At 42.3% G+C, this 19721-nt stretch overlaps 1 protein-coding gene across 3 annotated transcripts in view; it reads left to right on the top strand.

Annotated features, from left to right (window-relative positions):
• DPYD (dihydropyrimidine dehydrogenase) overlaps positions 1-19721 on the top strand; it is a 353065-nt gene that overhangs the window by 208665 nt on the left and 124679 nt on the right. For all 3 annotated transcript variants that reach the window (XM_065675625.1, XM_065675624.1, XM_065675626.1), the window contains one exon: positions 13995-14159. In XM_065675625.1, the coding sequence (XP_065531697.1) occupies positions 13995-14159 (165 nt within the window). The remainder of the gene's footprint in view (positions 1-13994; positions 14160-19721) is intronic.

The raw sequence follows: 19721 nt of genomic DNA, 5'->3' as shown, positions 1-19721 counted from the left end.
AGAGGTCGTTCCGTGATGAAGGGAGTCAGGAGGAATTTGTTAGCCATTATAAAAATCATAGCTAAATCAGGATGATAGTTGAATTTGGAGTGGCAGATTTGAGATTCCTTGCGAGTTGATTCATAGGAAAGTAATTTACAAAGAGTTTTGTCAGTTATTTGGTTTTCATTATTTAGTTTCATTCTATTCTGATACTATGTCAACTACTTTTACGTGTCTGAAGATAACATTGAACACTTTGCATGCAATACTCTTTATGTATGTCTCCATTCTGGTAGCCAGTCCAAAAAGGAAAATATTAGTTTTATTTAATGCATTTTAAAGCAGATGAGACCTCTAGCAAAAATCAAAATCTGTTTGAAATATCCTGTCTAAAATTTACTGCTGAATTAAAATTGGTTTGAATCTCTTACAAGATGCTAAAATGCTGAGTTAAAATTCATAGGAGGAGATTGTTTTTCCCCGCGATTCTGCCATCCAGATCTATGTATAATCAGGCTCTGAGAGTGGTAAGTGGCTCAGCCTTGCAATCTTTGCTCATGCAAAAGACCCTTTGGCTTCAATAGGACTTTTGCACTGGGAATGATAAAAGGAGCATGTTCAAAACAAAGTTAATGTTTAAGAGCTCAGGTTATCAAAGTAGAAGCGTTATGGATAGATTAACATTGGAATGTAAATCAAAATATTCCCCTGGATGCTGAAGCCCTTCCACCTTCCCTGTACTCCCCTTTATCTATGACTTGAAATTGCTTTAGTGCCACCTGGAGAATTGATACTTTGAAAATCATAGTACGAGCTATTTAAATACCTTCCCAAATAGAATTGGTATAATTGCCTGGAATTTCTCAGCCCTAAATATACAGAAATGCTAATCAATGCCTATAGTGTTTAAGCGTTCTTAATCCTAATGGAAAAAGAAAATGCTGCAGGTAAGTACAAGTCAGACCTCAATATTTGCAATTCATCCCCAGCAGAAAATTTAAATACATGCTTCAAGGGCGTAATGTGATTCTCCTCCTAATTACTTAATCCGGCAATAAAAAATAGTTTGGATTATATAGAAATTTAAAGACAACTTTGGTGATCTGGAACTCCCCGATGTTGATTCTTTGTGCAAGAATTTTGTCAGTGTCTTAAATGGGAGTGTACTGAAAAGATTTTCCTGCTTGATTATTGAAGAAAGCATCTTTTTCTTCCCTTAAAGGGAAGCATCTCTTCTCCCCTCCTCCTAGGAGAATTTAACGGTCTTGATTGACTTAATAGCAATATGGAGGGAAATACTGTAGTGATGGTTCACGATTTACTAATGGAGTTTTATGAGACAGCCTCTAGGAACTCGAAAGACATTGTTTATATGGCTTCCCTATGAGAAAACTGTAATTAAAATTATACCACAGATTCTATCAAGACATGTTAATATTTAATTAGGCAAGAAGTGAGCTTGGTACAGGTGTCCAGAGTTGTTGACAGCAGCTTTGTTAATCCATGCAGTATTATTGTCTCTTAAATAAATAGTTACTTCCTTGGTTTTTACAAGCGTGAAGGTACATGCTTAATTAGCAGACATTAGAATCCCTCTTGTGGGCTTCAAAGAACCCATTTTCTCCTTGTTTGCTGTTTCTGTCTGAATTTTGTTAGAATTATGAGACTACGTGCACTTCTCTCCCAGTTTTTACCTAGAGGAGCTCATTCTGTGGTGTTACATGTCTTGGCTTTTAGCTTATCCCTTTAGGAACCTGCTGCAGCTGATGTTGCCCTGCTGCCTTCTTACAGTATTTTGCTTAGCAAGTAGAAAACAGGATGAGAGAAAACCACCTGAATTCTCTCTAATGATGATCTTAAAGGTCTTTTCCAGCCTGGTTGTTTCTGTAATCCTATGATGGTGTTTGAAAACCTATGTTAATTTGGCCTCCTCTTGAAGCACAAGAGAATCCATTTGAATTCTTGTGATTCCTTTAGTGCCTCTCCCAGACTTGCTGCTGCAAACGTGTCATGTAATTCTTCCTTCTCTCTCCTGGGTCTTACCTATTGGCTTTTTATTGGTTCTTACCCATCTTGGTTCATGCCTGGTTTTCTTGGACACATCCTTTTCAAACTGCCTTTTCCTTCCCATTCCATGGAACCATTCAATAGTATTTGTTTAGAAGTACTATTAGAAGTCTGTAAATATCTCTTGAGGCAAGCTAAATTGTTCTAATCTAAATCCACTGGATTCCCAATGGTAAGCATTTTAAACTGGACTAGTATATTTTAATTATTAATAATAGTTATTAGTAAGATTATTATTAAATTAATATTTCACCTCTGTGGATGTACATAGGTGCTTAGAAGCCATGCTACAGAAATTTCACTTCAGGATACAGCTCAAAAGCTGCAATTGATGTAGGTATTTCTTTTGTCCATTTACTCCTATTTTATTCCACCCCATGCCCCTCAAATCATTAGCATTGCAACTTTTTCCTTGCAGCAGAGAAATAGAATGTGGTCTCACAATGCTGATAACTTGTCAGCACCTGCTCTGGGTTATTATTCAAAAGTGCTTTCTCAATATTTTAGGGAGCATAAGTGACTTACAGAGTTTAAGGGTTTGATAAAGCTCATCAGGTACTTCATCCAAGCCATACAAATAATGCTTTGCTGAAGCAAAGATGGAACTTATAGGAGAGTAAAGCTGACTTTTTACACAGTTTCAAGACATTCTGTCCTAGTACTTCGGGGCTTATCTGTGCTGTTACGATACAGCATTTGGTTTCATTGTAGGTACTCTCAAAGCAACACACTTCAAACAGACCGAAGCAGTGATTTCTGAAAGATCTGGTTTCTCAGTAGATCCCGGTGCAGTCCATATAGTGCAGTTGAAGAGCTTCAGGTGTATTGCTGGAGCTGAGGTTACACAGAGTTCTATAGATGCTGCTTTTCCTTTGGTATTTAGAATTGTATGCTTCAATTCAAGTGGTTCGGTTGCCCATCCACTGCCAACCTCTTAATCAGTGACTGTTGTCCATGGCGTTGTCTCCTGGGAGGTGCAGAGCACAGGCCAGAAAACAAGTGGTGCATTGTGAAAGCTCTGGTTGCTTAATGAAATGGGAAACTAAAAACCTTCAGACAAACCACCGTTTGTGCCAAGGAAAAACCAGATTCAGGAATTACTCACAGAAATTATAGTGATTTCTAAGAAAACAACGGAAAAACCCCTCAACCAAAGCTTGAGAAATAGACTGCTCAGCTTCAGCTCAGGTTCAGATTTCTGTTCCACACAAGGCTGGGATGTTTCAATGTGATTGTTCTTGTGGCCTCTCCCTGAAAATGGATCAATGCTTTGAGGCAATCACTGACCGTTTTTCTCATCAGTCAGCTAAAGCAACCAGTCATTGATGAAGTAGTTCGTTGTATCACAAAATTGAGATCTAAGAATCACAGAATCATTTAGGTTGGAAAAGATCATGAAGATCAATGAGTCCAGCCGTTAACCATACTCTGCAAAAACAGATCCCAGAGTTGAATATAGGTAGAACTTTCTCTCCAGAACTGTTCTCTCAAGTCTGCTCTCTTCTTCAGTGGGCATTGGGTTTGACCACACTGTGATTTGACAGCAGAAATGTGATCATGTCCTACTGCTTACACCATTATCAGAACACTGATGAAAAGTGTGCTCACACTGATTCGGTGGATAAAGAACTGGCTTCGGTGGATAAAGAACTGGCTGGATGGCCGCACACAAAGAGCTGTGGTCAATAGCTCGATGTCCGGCTGGAGACCGGTAACGAGTGGTGTCCTTCAGGGATCGGTGTTGGGACCGGTCTTGTTTAACATCTTCGTCGCTGACACGGACAGTGGGATTGAGTGCGCCCTCAGCAAGTTTGCCTATGACACCAAGCTGTGTGGTCCAGTTGATACGCTGGAGGGAAGGGATGCCATCCAGAGGGACCTTGACATGCTTGTGAGGTGGGCTGATGCCAACCTTATGAAGTTCAACCACGACAAGTGCAAGGTCCTACACCTGGGTCGGAGCAATCCCAGGCACGGCTACAGGTTGGGCAAAGAAGAGATTCAGAGCGGCCCTGCAGAGAAGGACCTGGGGGTGCTGGTCAATGAGAAAATGAACATGAGCTGGCTTCAGTGTGCGCTCGCAGCCCAGAAAGCCAACCGTATCCTGGGCTGCATCAAAAGGAGCGTGACCAGCAGGTCGAAGGAGGTGATCCTGCCCCTCTACTCTGCTCTTGTGAGACCTCACCTGGAGTATTGTGTGCAGTTCTGGTGTCCTCAGCATAAAAAGGACATGGAACTGCTGGAACAAGTGCAGAGGAGGCCACGAGGATGATCAGGGACTGGAGCACCTCCCGTATGAAGACAGGCTGAGGAAGTTGGGGCTGTTCAGCCTGGAGAAGAGAAGCTGCATGGGGACCTAATAGCAGCCTTCCAGTATCTGAAGGGGGCCTATAGGGATGCTCGGGAGGGACTCTTCATCAGGGACTGTAGTGACAGGACAAGGGGTAACGGGTTAAAACTTAAACAGGGGAAGTTTAGATTGGATATAAGGAGGAAATTCTTTCCTGTGAGGGTGGTGAGACACTGGAATCAGTTGCCATGGGGGGTTGTGAGTGCTCCATCCCTGGTGGTGTTCAAGGCCAGGTTGGATGAAGCCTTGTGTGATATGGTCTAATATGAGGTGTCCCTGCCTATGGCAGGGGGGTTGGAACTGGATGATCTTGAGGTCCTTTCCAACCCTAACTATTCTATGATTCTATGATTGAGCATTAGCAGGAGATGTTTCAAATGTCCTTCAGGGTGTTTTTTCCCTTTCTCTCCTCTCCATCCCTCCCTTCCCTGTCTTTCCCAGAGAAACTGATACAAAGCTGATGAGAATTTGGCTTTGCTTTGAAAGCATCTTTTGTTCGAAGACTAATTTTAACCTTGTGATAAAGATTGCGTTTTGTATTCTGTTGAATGTGATATCTAGTAATTGTTTGTCAAGACAAAGTGCTGTAGGACATCATACAGTTTTGAAATGATCTTTTGTAATTACAGTACAAATGGCTTACAGTCTAGTGGCTGGAAAACATGCAAATATGTCAAAAATCAGGAAAAATAATTTTAAAGCATTATGGCTTTGTATTATGAAAAGTTTTTGTTAAAAAACCTGCTCAAATGAATGTAATTGTCAGCAAAAATCAAACCTTCATTTTCCTATGAAATACACAAGTAGAAAATACATGTTTGCACATTTGGCATAAACAGCATAGTTCTTCTTCCCATTTGTGTACATATATTCATAGTTTGTATTGCTTTTGCCTTGTATTTTAATCTGCTGATTTATTACTTTAGGGAGCCTTAGTTTATAAAATTAGGACTTCCAGTCAAACCATCATGTATGAATTAACAAAGATTGGGAGCCTGCTGTTGTCTTAAGCAAGGGCAGCAATGACTAGCAATGGGGATGGGATTGGTCTAAGATTATCCTAAGGTAAGAGAGTAAGCAATTAGGGTCTAATATTTTAAGATTCTCTAAAGACTTTGGGGTTTTGCTATCTTAATCAGAAGTTATTGGTAGTGATGGCCTACTGACTGAAAATCCCATCAGTCAGAAAGGTGCTGTGCTGAGCAAGCAGCAACGATAAAAGCTTAGGTAGGAATGAAGTTCAATGTCTCTAAGTTTTCAAGCTTCTCACACATTTTCATGGTGAATCTTAGAGCACTAATGCGATGGTGCATAAAAATACCAAATACATGGTAACTAAACCTCTAACTCCTCATTTGTCTTTAACACAATGGGAGTGCTTCAGCAGTTTCTCTCCCAGATCCTGACACACTGCTTTATCCCTTATAGGACTGCAGTCTGCTGTGCTAACTTATTGATTTGGAAAGCTAGCTTGCTTGCTGGAGCTTGGGTGTTAAATTAGTTTAATAAACACAAATGGTGGGATAGTTTAGGAGGTTAACGTTCTCTTTTTTAAGGAACAGTTTGCATAACTCAGCTGTTTCGTTCTAGAAATAGAGCATTAGGGAGGATTTACCAGCACTGTTTGTACCCCAGCATTTTGGGATGTAAAATATGTACAGATTTGGGTACGTTTATCTTTGCAAACAGCTGTCACGAGACAAATAAGAATAGCCTTTTCCCCTCTAAAGCGTACTAGGTCTTGTAGGTAAAAGCTGAAGAAGTGTAATTTAGAAGTAACAGCCAGGATCTTTTTCAATCTCTTCTGTACTATTGGAGGGATCAGAACACTTAGGCTTTAAGTCACCAATGTGAGGAAATAATAGAGTTTGAAATTTGTTTCACATTGTAGGGTGAGGGCTTGAAAAATAATTATTCTGCATCCCTTTATCATGAAATGCTATCTGTCTTCAAGAGAAGGAAAGCAGTGAAGAGGAACGAGAGGGCTCGGTCTCAACTTCGTTCACAGGAGCAGTGAAAAGGAGGAGGTGTCTGTGGTGCTGAATTTCTCCTATCTGGGAGCGGAGAGATTAGAGCAGTTTCTGCATGGTGGGATGCTCTGAGATAAGTTTTTCTGTCAAGGTGGTTTCAGCTTCTAAAAAACGCTCTTGTATTCACTGAGGGGAAAAGAGAAGAGAGTTAGAAAGTGACTTTGCTGAGGTTTTGCTCTCCTATGGGAAGCATAAAGTCTGGCCTATTCCCTTCCTAGAATAAAATGTTAAATACAAGCATTAGGTTGCATTGTGTGCAACATAGCAGTGGTTTGTGCACAGGAAGGTGCTAGTGGCTCCATCAAACCTTCTTGAGCAGACATCATAAGCAAATTTACTTGCCTCGCTCCGTGAGCCAGTAAATCTCCTTCTATGTGGTAAAAATCCTCCTCTAACAAACAGGTAAGGTCTTCATGGAAATGAATTGTTCTTCCGCATGATTATACCCGATGGAATTGTTTTGTGTTTGTGGAGGTTTTTGCTGTGGATTTAGCTTGCTGTTAAAAGGAGCCTGAAGAGCTCAGCTGGGAAAAATATCTGGACTTGGGGAAATTCAGGAGAGCAAGTGGATGCTTTGGGCCTCAGGAAAGGATCCCTATGGGGATGTCACACATCTCAGCTCTGATGGAGGAGACAAGGGGAGGAACAACTCATAGGAACAGTGCTGTGTGAAGTGGTATTGTTGCTCCAGGTTTCACTTGCCTTTTGTAGATGGTTGAAGCTCCAGAAGGGGTGATACTAGACACAGTCTGGCTAGACAGCTGAGTCACAGAAGAGGCAACTCATCACAAGACCTTGAGTGAGAGTTGGCAGGGAATTATGAGGACATGTCTGTGATGCCGTTCATCTCTGTGAGGGTGTGCAAACAGCCCCGAGCCAGACTTCCAGCATGCTTGAACTACTGCAGTATTAGGTAGAAAAAGGCAATGTCTCCTTCTCCTCCATAGTTTTACATAGGTGAAATTGTACATCAAGTTTCACCATAATTAGTGGGGACCATAGGGAAAACTCGATGTTGGGAGTCGATTAAAGCATTTAGGAAATAAGGTCTGAAGCTATTTCACAGATACAGTGTTTTGAAATCTTTACAGACCTATTCAGTACGGCTTTGAAAATCTGGGGGAAAGAAGTACATCATCATTTCCTTAAATACCTGCATTTTAGCTCCTGCATTTTGTTGTTTGAGTAAAGAAGGTGGTATATTGAACATAGCAAAGCATTTGGGCTTTTTTCACATTGCAGTTTACTGTCTGCTACGCTTAAGTATGCGGTTTGAAACGTTTGACTAAAATAACCTTAACAAGGTATTTATTTAGATCTTCACAAAGAGGCCAGCATGACTGCCTTGGTGTTCATATTGATGTGTAGTAAGTAGTAACCCTGGGAAAGTACAGACACATACTCCACTTGGCAAGTACAATGCCCTCCCTCCCCAGAAGAAAAGGTCAAATAAATTAACTTTGTTAGAAATAGTAATCTGCTCACAGTGTTAAATCTTTTTCTCATGTTAATGAAAAGAAACTGACAGTGGTCACTAATTCCTATCTGCTTTCATAAGTTAAAGATGAGAAAAGCTTAATTTGAAGTATGCGGTGACTTTCATTGACTTTGGGAGCCAGTGCTGCAAGGCAAGTTCTCTGTCTCTCATAGAAGCTTCTCAGACTGAAGAAATCACGTTAGCATGATTAAATGTGGGTTTTAAATCCAAAGATCTTACTCAAACCCCGGTATTTCCAGTGGAGAACACCTGTAATTCAGGAGTGAATATTTGTACAACTGGTTAATAGATTAATTAAAGGTACAATTAATTAATTTTCTTTCCATATCCGAACTATAAATGCCCGTGTGTTCTCTGAAGCAGCCTTATTATTGCAAGTGTTCATTAAAATACCATTAGCTGTAATATTTAGGGGAAAATGGGCTGAAAAAGAATGTTTCAAGCTCTGCAAATCAATAGAAGCACATCAGAGCTTTGATATGGAAAATCAGACAGATTTATCCTTTTGGTTCTCCTTAGTATATTTACCTGCTACAGGTACATTAATTGACTAGGCTTAAGGTTGTGGTATACTTCTTGGGAGACTGCTTTTACATAGACTTTTACATACATTTGTCTCCAAATTATGTCTTTTTTAGTTCCTAGGGGACATGATTAAGAAGTAAGAAGTGAACTCAGTTAATGGAGAGCTGTCTTCTTGGTTCCCCTTAAAACAATAACTCTGAGAAGAGAGGTGAATGGCTTGATTCATTTCTACGGGCCATTAACTTCCACGCCTCCAGATGACAGCCTTAATATTCACAATGTGAATTATTTCTCTGCTGATTAGTTTAGGAGAAACACGCCAGGAATGTATTATCGCATGATCTAACACTGTGCTGAGCACCCCTTTGGATCTCTTAACACTGAAAATATCCCTGCTGCCCAAACAGAGGAACATCTCTTGGTTTAAATGGCATGGTTGGGTTTTTCCAAGACAACAATCAGTGGCAAACTGCCAGCGTGGACAGTGTGAAGCAAACCAAGTTTTAGAGTGACTCGTAAGGCATGGGCTGATGTATTGATTTGCACCTTTATTTAAATGTGACTGACTAGAAACTGCTGAGTGTTAGGGCTTTATCTTTAAGAAGCTGTCTGAAACCTCCCAACCCATCAGACCTGAGTAGTTTCGAATTCAACGATCTGATTGCAGAGTTCAGGGGTTATTAGAGCAAATGGGGCCTGATCAATGCCTTGGGTCTTTATTTCTTAGTGTGTTAATTAATTAATTAACTATATGTGTGATGCAAATGAACTCAGTCTTAGGTTACTAGAATACCCGAATTGTTCATATTCAGAAAAGGGGAATCCAAAAGCAAGAGGATATTGGCACTTTTATCTGTGTAACGCAGCTTTCTTGGGTAATGTCCTGAGCCAGATCTCTTTGAGGTATTGATATGCTTGTTCCTGGGGAAAACAATCAGCTTTTCAGGCAAAAGAAGAAATTCAGTAACTGAAATATTCTTGCTTCACAGTTGGCCCTTGATTCCATTTGTTGTGTTTCTCTTTGTTGCATTGACTCCCCCAAAGCAGGTTGTTTTTCGGTACTGTAGTGGTGAGTACAGTTTCCCTAATCCCCAAGTCTACATTGATTTTTCCAAGATTAATTTGCAAGACATACAAAGACAGGCTGAGAACACTGGGGCTGTTGAGCCTGGAGAAGAGAAGCTGCGTGGAGACCTCAGAGCAGCTTCCAGTGTCTGAAGGGGGCTACAAGGGTGCTGGAGAAGGGACTCTTCATCAGGGACTGCAGTGACAGGACAAAGGGTGATGGGTTCACACTGAAACAGGGGAAGTTCAGGTTAGATCTAAGGCAGAAGTTCTTCCCTGTGAGGGTGCTGAGGCGCTGGCACAGGGTGCCCAGAGAAGCTGTGGCTGCCCCATCCCTGGCAGTGTTCAAGGCCAGGTTGGACACAGGGGCTTGGAGCACCCTGCTCTAGTGTGAGGTGTCCCTGCCTGTGGCAGGGGCTGGAACTGGATGATCTTAAGGTCCTTTCTAACCCAAACTGATCTGGGATTCTCTGATTTGCCCATGAAATGAATTACTTTTCTATGGGCTGTTCTGTTTACTTTTGCCAATGATATTTTGCGGACTCATTTTTTACATAGCTTTATCTTTTAGTGTGGTCTTTGTTCTCCCCTAGTTGCTCTTTATTAAAAGTCTTCTGTCCTTGGTCTTCAGAGTACACTAAAGCTTTGTACTGTTTTCCCCAAGGACTGTTTATTGTTTCCATTGCATGGGGAGGAAAGACACTTGAGTCATTTTGGAGTTTGGGGAAATTCTCTGTTCCTGTATGCGGACCTCTGTGTTCAATTGCACACATCTTTTTGTAGCAATCGGCTTTCTCTTTGAGTCAAAATTAAGATTCTAGGTTCAAACCCATCAGGCTTCTTGCTCCTGTCTCATTGTGGCTTTTTATGCACACAACCCTTTTACTGTGAATTTTAGCTGGGATCATAGGAAAAGCTGAGGTTTCAGAAAAGAGAAGGAATCAGTGCCAGTATTTGGCCACACAGGATAAAACAGTGTTCTATTAGAACACCAGAAGATGGTTTGTCACAAAACCCGTGGGCTGGAGCACTACGGCTGTTTAATCATAGAATCATAGCCTGGTTTGGGTTGGAAGGGATCTTCAAAGGTCATCTTGTCCAACCCTACTGCTGCTCTGGCCTTACCTGGTGGTTTGAAGACAGTGGTCACTATTGGCCAGCCACCAGAACTTCCTATCTTAGTGCAAGGACCTGTGATCCCATGTGAAATTCCCTCGTAAGACGGAAGGGCTAAGGCCGATCGAGAGATCCTTTACCTGACTCTCCCTGTTTTATAGCTGTAGCAGGAAGCAGAAGAGGAAGATGCTGGCGAGGCACGCTCTGTGTAGGTATTTCACACTCCTGTCATAGAGGCAGTTCTCTGTCACTTGTGTGATTTTATTCTGTATGTACATAGGCAGATTCCTTGAATCATCACCTAAGTTACAAACTCCATTGTGTTTCCATGAACTGTAAGCATCCTTGTGTCTGGGGCTGTCATGTGCTAACAGGAGACAGGAGAGGTGCCAGCGTGTCAGTCATTGCAGACTCTCTCCATCTAGTTTATGCTGAGCTAGGAGAGGCAAGCGAGGAGCGGGATCTTAAATAAGGACAGCAGATCCCTCTCGGGAGGAATCAAGGCAAAGCAGCCAGGTGGTAATATTTGGATTTCAAAGCCAGGAAGGATTTTTGGTAGCAGAAGCAGCTTGGTCTGGAAACATAAAGCGATGCATGAACGCAGTGGCGGGTTCCTGGGACACAGAGGCAGTGGAAGCTGCCATTTGAAGGAGCAGCTGTCTGCTGGCGCGGGAGGTCCCTGAGCACCAAAGGGGATCTCACAAAACCTCAAGGAAAATTCAGGAGTGAGGAAATGCAGGAAGAGAGATGTGTGTGTGTTTGCTGTGTCGTGCGGCTCTGGGTATCTCTCGTGGGCATTAACGGGAAGAGTGGCTGCTTTTGAGGCAGGTTGCAAAGCCTGTGCGTTACCTGATTCAGCTTTGTGGGATGAATTGTCACTCAGATGTTGGCTGTGACTGAGCTCTGGGAAAGAGTGAGTCAAAGCCATGGGGATTTGGCAGCAGTCGCAGGGTCTAAACGGGGGTCTCTGCGCTTAGAAGAGAGAAGATTGTCTGGAGACCCAAGGCAGATAGGAAAACTTCAGTGTTTGTGCATGGAAGCAGACCGAGGCTTTGTGGGTGTCCCAGATGATGTATAAACTAGGCTGTAATATCTCAGTCTGTGAATTCTTGCCTGTAGTGAAATGAGAAAGACTGGAAGCAGAACAAAACACGCACGTCGTAAGATAGCGAGCAGTACTGTAGGTGGCTCCAGGCATTGTCTGGCATACACACATACACAAGCCAGCCACAAAATGGAAATCGTGCCTCATGCGTCTTACCATCATTTACACTGAACCCAAGAATAATAATTCCCACCAGCAGACAGGCTGTTAGCTCAGGCTTAGTGCCATCCTGCTGTAGCTGCATACCTTCTGACTGCTTTGAACAGTAAAAGGGAGCTCGTGGTCTCTTGCAGCATGTATCTGTTGGCAAATGGCCACGTGCACCCTGTGCTCGCAGGAGTAAGGTCTGTTTGCCAGTGTTGAAGCCATAGGCTGTTTTTAACGATGCTGGCTGATGCGATAGCACTGGCCTGTAAGTATGAAAAGCTTTCTGGGATCAAGTCAAAGCACCAGCTCCTCTGAGGCAATTGGAAAGGAAGGAAACGCTCAAGAGGATAACGTGGAGAAAACTGATGGAAATGGTTCTTCTGCATAAAGAGCCATTTCTGTGGTTAGGCTGGGGAGTGAGGGCAGTGTACTTGTCTTGGTGGTTTGCACACATGCAGAACGTGTTCAGAATGGTTTCTTCCTGACAAATAGAACTTAACTGTTTGGGGGGGGGGGGGGGGGAAGCTTTTGTGATGAAGCGAAAATATAATAGGAAAATTAGGGATTATTGTCATGTCTGTGTTCCAGACTTATTAGGCCTGAAAATAGATGAACTGGGGAGATTAGTTTGTGTGATCCCTACGTATGTAAATGGACATATAATTATCTATCAGGATAAAATGTTAGTGCATATTTACTGTATAATGATTAACTTTATAAGCAAATGAAGATTGCCTCAAATTTCCATACAATGTGAAGAAAAGTCCCTTTATCCTCTGTAACTGCAGCGTTTGGCAGATTCAGGAATAAATAATCTTTTGTGGCAAGGGTATGCCTTATCAAACATATGCAGATCAGTGCTAATTAATGCTAATTAAGGTTTCCTGTCTATCTAGTTGGAAAAACGTCCAAATGTTATGAAATCCAGTTAGTGTGCCTATTACCCTAATTGTTTTATATGGGATGGTTCTTAATTAAAATATGTAAATTGACCTTAATTGCTATATACTAATGGAGGTTCATGTTATCTCACTAGAAATGACAAGATGGCGAGGAGGGGTACTTAAACAAATCATTCTGATACATTGGGAAATAAATGACCTTTACTCAAAATGATTTCTAATTGGAAATTGGCAAAAGGAACATTTTGCCATCGATGTTTCTCTCTCGGTTTAAACAGTGTCAGAATGTACAGTTCTTTGGTGCTATAGATAGGGTGACATTGCGGCTTCATTAAGGCTACGAAACAAGTCAACATTTTGAGCATGCACTGTGTATTTCAAAATTGCATGCTACCCTCGTGTTGAGCTTCGGAAATGTTGTAGCTTTGCAATATTGATCTGAATGGCCCTAATTTTGGGGTATATATTTTGATCTCACTTAATCCTATGCTTTCATTGGTGATGAAGGGGGCCTGCTGGATGCCGGAGGGGTACACTGCATCAGGGACTGTTGCAACAGAACAAGGCATAATGGGTTAAAGCTTAAACAGGGGAAGTTCAGGTTAGATCTAAGACAGAAGTTCTTCACTGTGGAGATGATGAGGCGCTGGCACAGAGTGCCCAGGGAAGTGGTCAATGCTCCATCCCTGGCAGTGTCCTACACTATACACGTGAAGTGCAAAGAGGGGCTGCCCACCAGCCTCTCTGCTGGTAAGTCAGGTTCACAGGTCCAGTTACCAGCAAAAGTATGCCAGTGTATCAAACACAGAATCCCAGGCTGGTTTGGGGTGGAAAAGGACCTTAAGGTTCCATCCAGTTCCAACCCCTGCCATGGGCAGGGACACCTCACACTGGGCAGGTTGCTCCAAGCCCCTGTGTCCAACCTGGCCTTGAACACTGCCAGGGATGGGGCAGCCACAGCTTCTCTGGGCACCCTGTGCCAGCACCTCAGCACCCTCACAGGGAAGAGCTTCTGCCTTAGATCTAACCTGAACTTCCCCTGTTTCAGTCCGAACCATTCTCCCCTCATCCTCTCACTACAAATACTAATGTAATAACAGTAGATGTTTAAAACACCTGTATACTTATGTTCCTCTTATGTCCTTGACACCATTGATCTGTATCTCACTTTTCAAAATCAAATCTGAAAGTTCCGACTGTTTTGCAGGACATTGTGACCAATGTTTCTCCGAGGATTGTGCGTGGAACTACTTCAGGTCCTCTGTATGGCCCAGGCCAAAGCTCTTTTCTAAACATTGAACTGATCAGCGAGAAAACAGCAGCGTATTGGTGTAAAAGTATTGCTGAACTGAAGGCTGACTTTCCAAACCGGGTAAGTACCACTCAGTCTAAAGTGCTTAGTTAGAATCTCCAGTTTATAGATGTGTGAAAGCGCTCGTTTAGTATTTATTGAACAGAATGCCAGTTGCTTTACTGACATAGATGTCTAGAAAAGCCCATCCGAATCATCTTTGATTCTGTGAAATGACTGTGCAGAAACAGAGAGTGGTCATGATTTTTCGTTAGGCTGATGTTTGCATCCCAACAGATAATATCAAGGGGAAGAGTTGATCCCAGCATGGGTGCTTGTCAGTTCTGCTGTGAATAATTTTGTATTTAAGGTCGTATTTAAAGGTGTGACTCCTAATAATCAATTTAGTTGTGAATTGGGTTTCATTATGAAAGGAACCTGTGTTGTTTTTGTTCGTAATCCAGATGTGAAGGATATTTCCATTATTTTTATAAGCAATTGGCAGCTTTAGGAGAAAAAGAAATTATACTGACTTAAGGTTAACTTCCCTACAGGACAGAGTTTTGTTAGAGCCTTTTGGGCTATGGGGAATATCTGTCTAAAAGGTAATGAACAAAGCTGGGAGCAGTGGTGCCAGATAGCTGGCATAAATGGTTTTCAGCTACTGTTCTTGTGAATTAGAACATCGAGGTGGATAGTGAAGTTCTCTTCAGTCATTCTCATGAATGGATAGAGGTAGAAATCCCAGAGCCTCCAGATCTTCTGTCTTGGAAGTTATTACCTCCTTGGTTCAGCTATGAACAAAATAAGCTCACATTCCTGAATGTATTCTGACATGAAGACAATCCGGGTTTGTTCTGAGGGCAGAGTGTTGGGTTGTTGTTTTATTTTCTTGTTCCTGGATGTAGACATAAGCAAGTATTAAAATGTTTAAACATTGTATTGATGGTAAACATCGAGAGCTGCATGTTCGATACCCGGCTTCACTGGGTGTGGATGTATGCTGTGTTTCTTTGCTGGGGTTCATGTAACTTTGTCGGCTTTGACTGGGCTTCATAATAATCTGTGAGGAAGAGCACTAGCAGCAGTTTCAAAAAGGAAGCAGGAGTTTTCTGGGCCCTAGCCTCTGTGTGGGATGAATTACCCCCAGTAGTCCATAGCTCCCAGGGTGAGCATCTTCTGATCATCCCTCACTACATGAGTTATTACTTTGGAAATGTGCATATAGCTCCTGCATGTTGGCTGTGGCGTCTTTGAGGTTGGTAATGTCTGCATGGGCACAGATGAAGCAGCACCCAGCAGTAGACCTTGGCTTTGCACACAGGGATGTTTCAAACGTGCTCATGTACTCATCTAAAAACTGTCATAATGGTAAATTCGTTGCTAAGTGAAAACAGATTTTTGTTCACTGAGTAGAAAACTCTTGGTGCTCCTTTTGAAATAGTCTGTACAGTTACAGCTTGCAGATTCCCCCCCTCTCTTCCCCAGTTTCTCTTCACTCCTCTAGAAAGCCTGTTTAAACTCAATGGGTTGGATTAAAACCAAAAACAGTTTCTGAGAACTGTTTGGGTGAACTTAATTAAGAATGACCTTTTCTGCTCAAATGAAGGCCAGAGATGAGGAAACAAGTAATTACAGTACAAAAGCCTTACCTTGCTACAGTAAATATTAAAAGCAAATCCAGATGTACCCATAATTACTTTTGCTCTGTAATACAAGTTATTTAAGGTAAGATCTATATTGCAAATGAAAAGGGTATTAGCAAAATAGCTAGGAGATGATCCCGCAACAGCATCCTATCTCGACCCATTAAGAGGAAGCGAACCATAACACAAAGAAAGCAGCTAAATTCCCCCAACAAAGCCTAGGAGATAAACAGAATTGTGCAAGGGGTTGTGCAAAACAGGGGTAATTGTGGCTCAGTGGGTAATGTCACATAACTGGGACATATTGCCTCTGTAAGTCAGGAACTAGCATCTCGCTTGTGCTGTCTTCACCCCTGTAGTGGGTTGCCTCATCCATTGGCTCTTTGGACTCACAGTTCTTGCCTGTAGCTTGCAGTTATCTCTGACAGGAGGTTGGAACTGGATGATCTTAAGGTCCTTTCCAACCCAAACCAGTCTGTGATTCTGTGACTGCCAGTCATTCCCAGTCTTCTTGTCTGTTAGCTTCGAGCCTGAATCCTCTTCAAGTGGACTAGGGCAAAAGCTGCCACCAGCAGAAACCTGCTTCAGTGCCAGTGGCAGCGAATGAAATGTCTGGAAGGGTTCAAGCAGAGGAGAAGGCAGAAAGAGAAAGCATCTGGATTTTGTATCTTTGCTTATGAAGTCTCATCAAAAGCTTTGCTGTTTCACGTTGGGATTTTTTAACTGAGTTGATTTAATATCACTATTGCTGCTTTTTTCAGTAAAGCACACGTGAACACACAGAAAATGGATGCTGGCACAGTACAGGCAAAAGATTAGTCTTAATTTTTAACCAGGTGCTGCTTTGTTGTAATGATTTGCAGTTAAAAGTGGGATTGTTTCCTTTCTGGTACTTCAGGCGTCTCGGTCAGGTATTATTTAATCAGCTTGGCTGAGACCATTTGAAACATACAGTTGTTGTTCAGCATTGTTTATCCTTAAATGTTCAAATGATGTGATTCCCTTCGTGTTTCCTTGTTCCATCAGAAAAACCATGCAAACTGCTCTTCCTCATCCAAACCTTTTGCTTGCCGTAGCTCAGCTTTCTCATTTGAGTTAGGTAAGTCACCTACTTACACAGACGTCTGTTCTTCTGCTCCCATAAGCACATCTATGTATTTACACTGCCTAGTTGCTGGCCAAATGAGGGCTGCATATTATCCTGGAAGCTCTTCAGCATTTGCACTGAGGAGAACAAGATTGTGAAGAGCAAGGTTTGAAAATGGTCAAACACTTTTCTACATTACAGTATAAACTGAGGGGTCAGGAAGAGGGTGATGGACACAGTTACTGAAAATAAAAGTAACTTTTTGGCTTCCTAACTGGACGCAAATGGGTTTGTGCTGCTGCTTGACTCTAGGGAACGTAACCAGGGTACCACATTTTTGGCTGGGGCACTGATTCTGTGATTCAGTGTTGAGCTGGGAAACCTCTTCTGCCAGAAACATTAAGACCTTGGACCCCAAAACTAAGCTGAAAACTCTCCTCATCTTAATGTTTGTTCTGCTGCTTGCAGAATGCTGCTGACAGCCTCTCTGACAGTTCCTTGGCAGAGAGCAGCTTTTCAAGGCTAAAGATGTGTTTCTGTCCAGGCTTTTGTTCAGAATGTCCCAGGAACATGTGTCAGGAGAAGCCACGCTACAGAGCGTGTGAGAACAGATCCCTGCATCCCAGCTCTGGGGTTTTGTGTGTTTTGTGTTGCTTGAAATCTCATGGAATGGAGTTATTCTGTTATGCAGGGGTTTTCTACAGTAGAGGTGTGAAATAGAGCAGCCAGTTTTGGCTGGGTTTGGTGTTGGGGCCGGGGGGTAACACATTAAGCCACATTTGTTTTCAGTTTACTCTGGGCATAGAAGGAAAGGAGGGGTCATAGAGCAAGAAAACTGCAGTTGAACAGGCATAAAGGAATACCTGTGCAATAACTTTTGGGCAGAAAAATGCAGTGTTCAGGAGGATTATCTGAAATTAGCTGAATAACAGAAAGAGATTTGCAACAGCAACAGTCATCATTGAAGAGTTTACATGTAGGGTTGATTAGTTTGCCAAAGTGAGCCCTGAAATGGGTCCCACATATCAAACTCATGTGTAGGACCAGCTCTGGGTTTAACAGCAGTTTTGTCTACAGACTGTGAATGACATTTACATACGTTCATATATATATATATATATATATATATATATATAAGTTTATTTTTATATGTATATCTATATATAAAATGTATATATATAAGGTCTCTATAGATACTACTAGTAGTAGACCTTATCATCTGGTTCCTGAGAGGCATTGCCCAGAATATCTAAACCTACCGTAGAACTCCTTTGAGACTTAAAGGGACATTAGGTGGAAAACCTTTTAAGATACAGAGGAATCACAGACTTTACTGTGAGGAGAAGCTCAAAGCTGGCTTTCCCACTAGATGTGTTAGGAATAGCTTGTGTATTTTTGCAGGCATTATTATAGCTTTCACTTCTGATGGGTGTCCAGAGGTCTGTGGGTTATTGTGTATTTACATTTACATTACGCAGTATTTGCATTTCCAGATGCCAGTCACTGACTTGATTCAGGTTGTAGCAGGTAATAGACTGGTTTACCATTTGGGTTTAAAATTTGAAAGGCTTGGGGATTTGGGATAGCATTTGTAATGCAGGTAATTCAGTGAGGTGCAAAGCAGAACCCTCATCTTCATCTTTGCAGGGGTCATGTTCAGAAGTGAAGATCAGATTGTCAGCTCTCCATAAGCACCATCTCTTCCTTGGTCTAGTAGAGCTTTGCCTTTCCATCACAAGGAAATACTATTTTGTACTCCATATACCTACTGAGGTGTCTCCATCCCTGTGATAAGTCACGGACATCCTGACAAGTCACACCACCTAGAAACTTGGAATAAACCATTTCTAAACAACCAGGTAGGGCTGTGCCCATGTGGACCTCACTTGCAACCAGTGTACTGTGTGCTTGCATGGGGAGGGTGCACACCATGCATTTGCAGGCCTATCAAAGGGCCCTTGCTGGATGCCCAGGTGCTTTTCCGCATGAACTGAAAAGGACAGAGCATGAGGGAAGGGAAGCCCCAAGCTAGGATGTGGAAGTGCCCAGTAGTGCAGAACAGCTACCTGGCTTCCTTTATCTGAATTTCAGATCTACAAATCACATTATAAAACTCCAGAAGTTGTTATTGCTGCAGCTTAAACTTCCCAAAGCCAGCCATCATGGATGCTTGGTAGGAGGTGAAGAAACCCACACAGCAGTTGTTAAATTCACCATATGGAAAAGATCCCTTTCACTACAGAAAACTGGCAGTAGGCCTAGTCCCTTAACATCAGAGGAAATCCTAGCAGAAGAGGGAGGGTGAGGTTGGAAAAAGGCACTCATACTGGTTACCTTGCCCAGGAACTATACCCCTTGGTCCTAGCTAGTGTGGAGTGGCCAAGACTCCTCAATTTCCAGTGACTACTGTGATGAGTAGAAGGGAAGAGGCTATGGAGCAGGGAGCATATGACCACCTTCCCTTGTTTTTCTCATCCTTCACCACAAGGAAGTGGGAGGATGGAAAACAGAAAGATGCTTCCTAGGAAAGAGGACAGAGCTGACATGGAGGAAGAGCAGCCCCATTAACAATGTACCTCTGCATATTCCAGGGGAGCTTCTGCTGTCCCCTACCCTCAGGGTATCCTCATTGCTCCTGGCATTGGCTCTGTTCTTCATGAGTTAGCAGGACACATTTTCCTCCTGTGGGCACAGGTAAGGAGGAATTCAAGCAGGGCTCTGATTTACACCAGAAGTGCCTGTCCGTTCCTGTAGGCACAGTAGTTTCTGTGTGCAGCAGTAAGTGAACACAGATGCCAATAACAGAAACATTGATGTGTTGGGTCTTTGGGTTCAGGTTTTCTTGTCAGGAAATAAGTTATGGGACAGGAGTTTCCACGAGGCATAAAAAAATGCTCAAGCCTCATATGA

The sequence above is a fragment of the Lathamus discolor genome, chromosome 3 (genome assembly GCF_037157495.1).
Source record: "Lathamus discolor isolate bLatDis1 chromosome 3, bLatDis1.hap1, whole genome shotgun sequence".
In the NCBI taxonomy this organism is placed as follows: Eukaryota; Metazoa; Chordata; class Aves; order Psittaciformes; family Psittacidae; genus Lathamus; species Lathamus discolor.
Note: the sequence above shows the minus strand (reverse complement) of the source record. Positions and strands in the feature narration are given on the sequence as shown.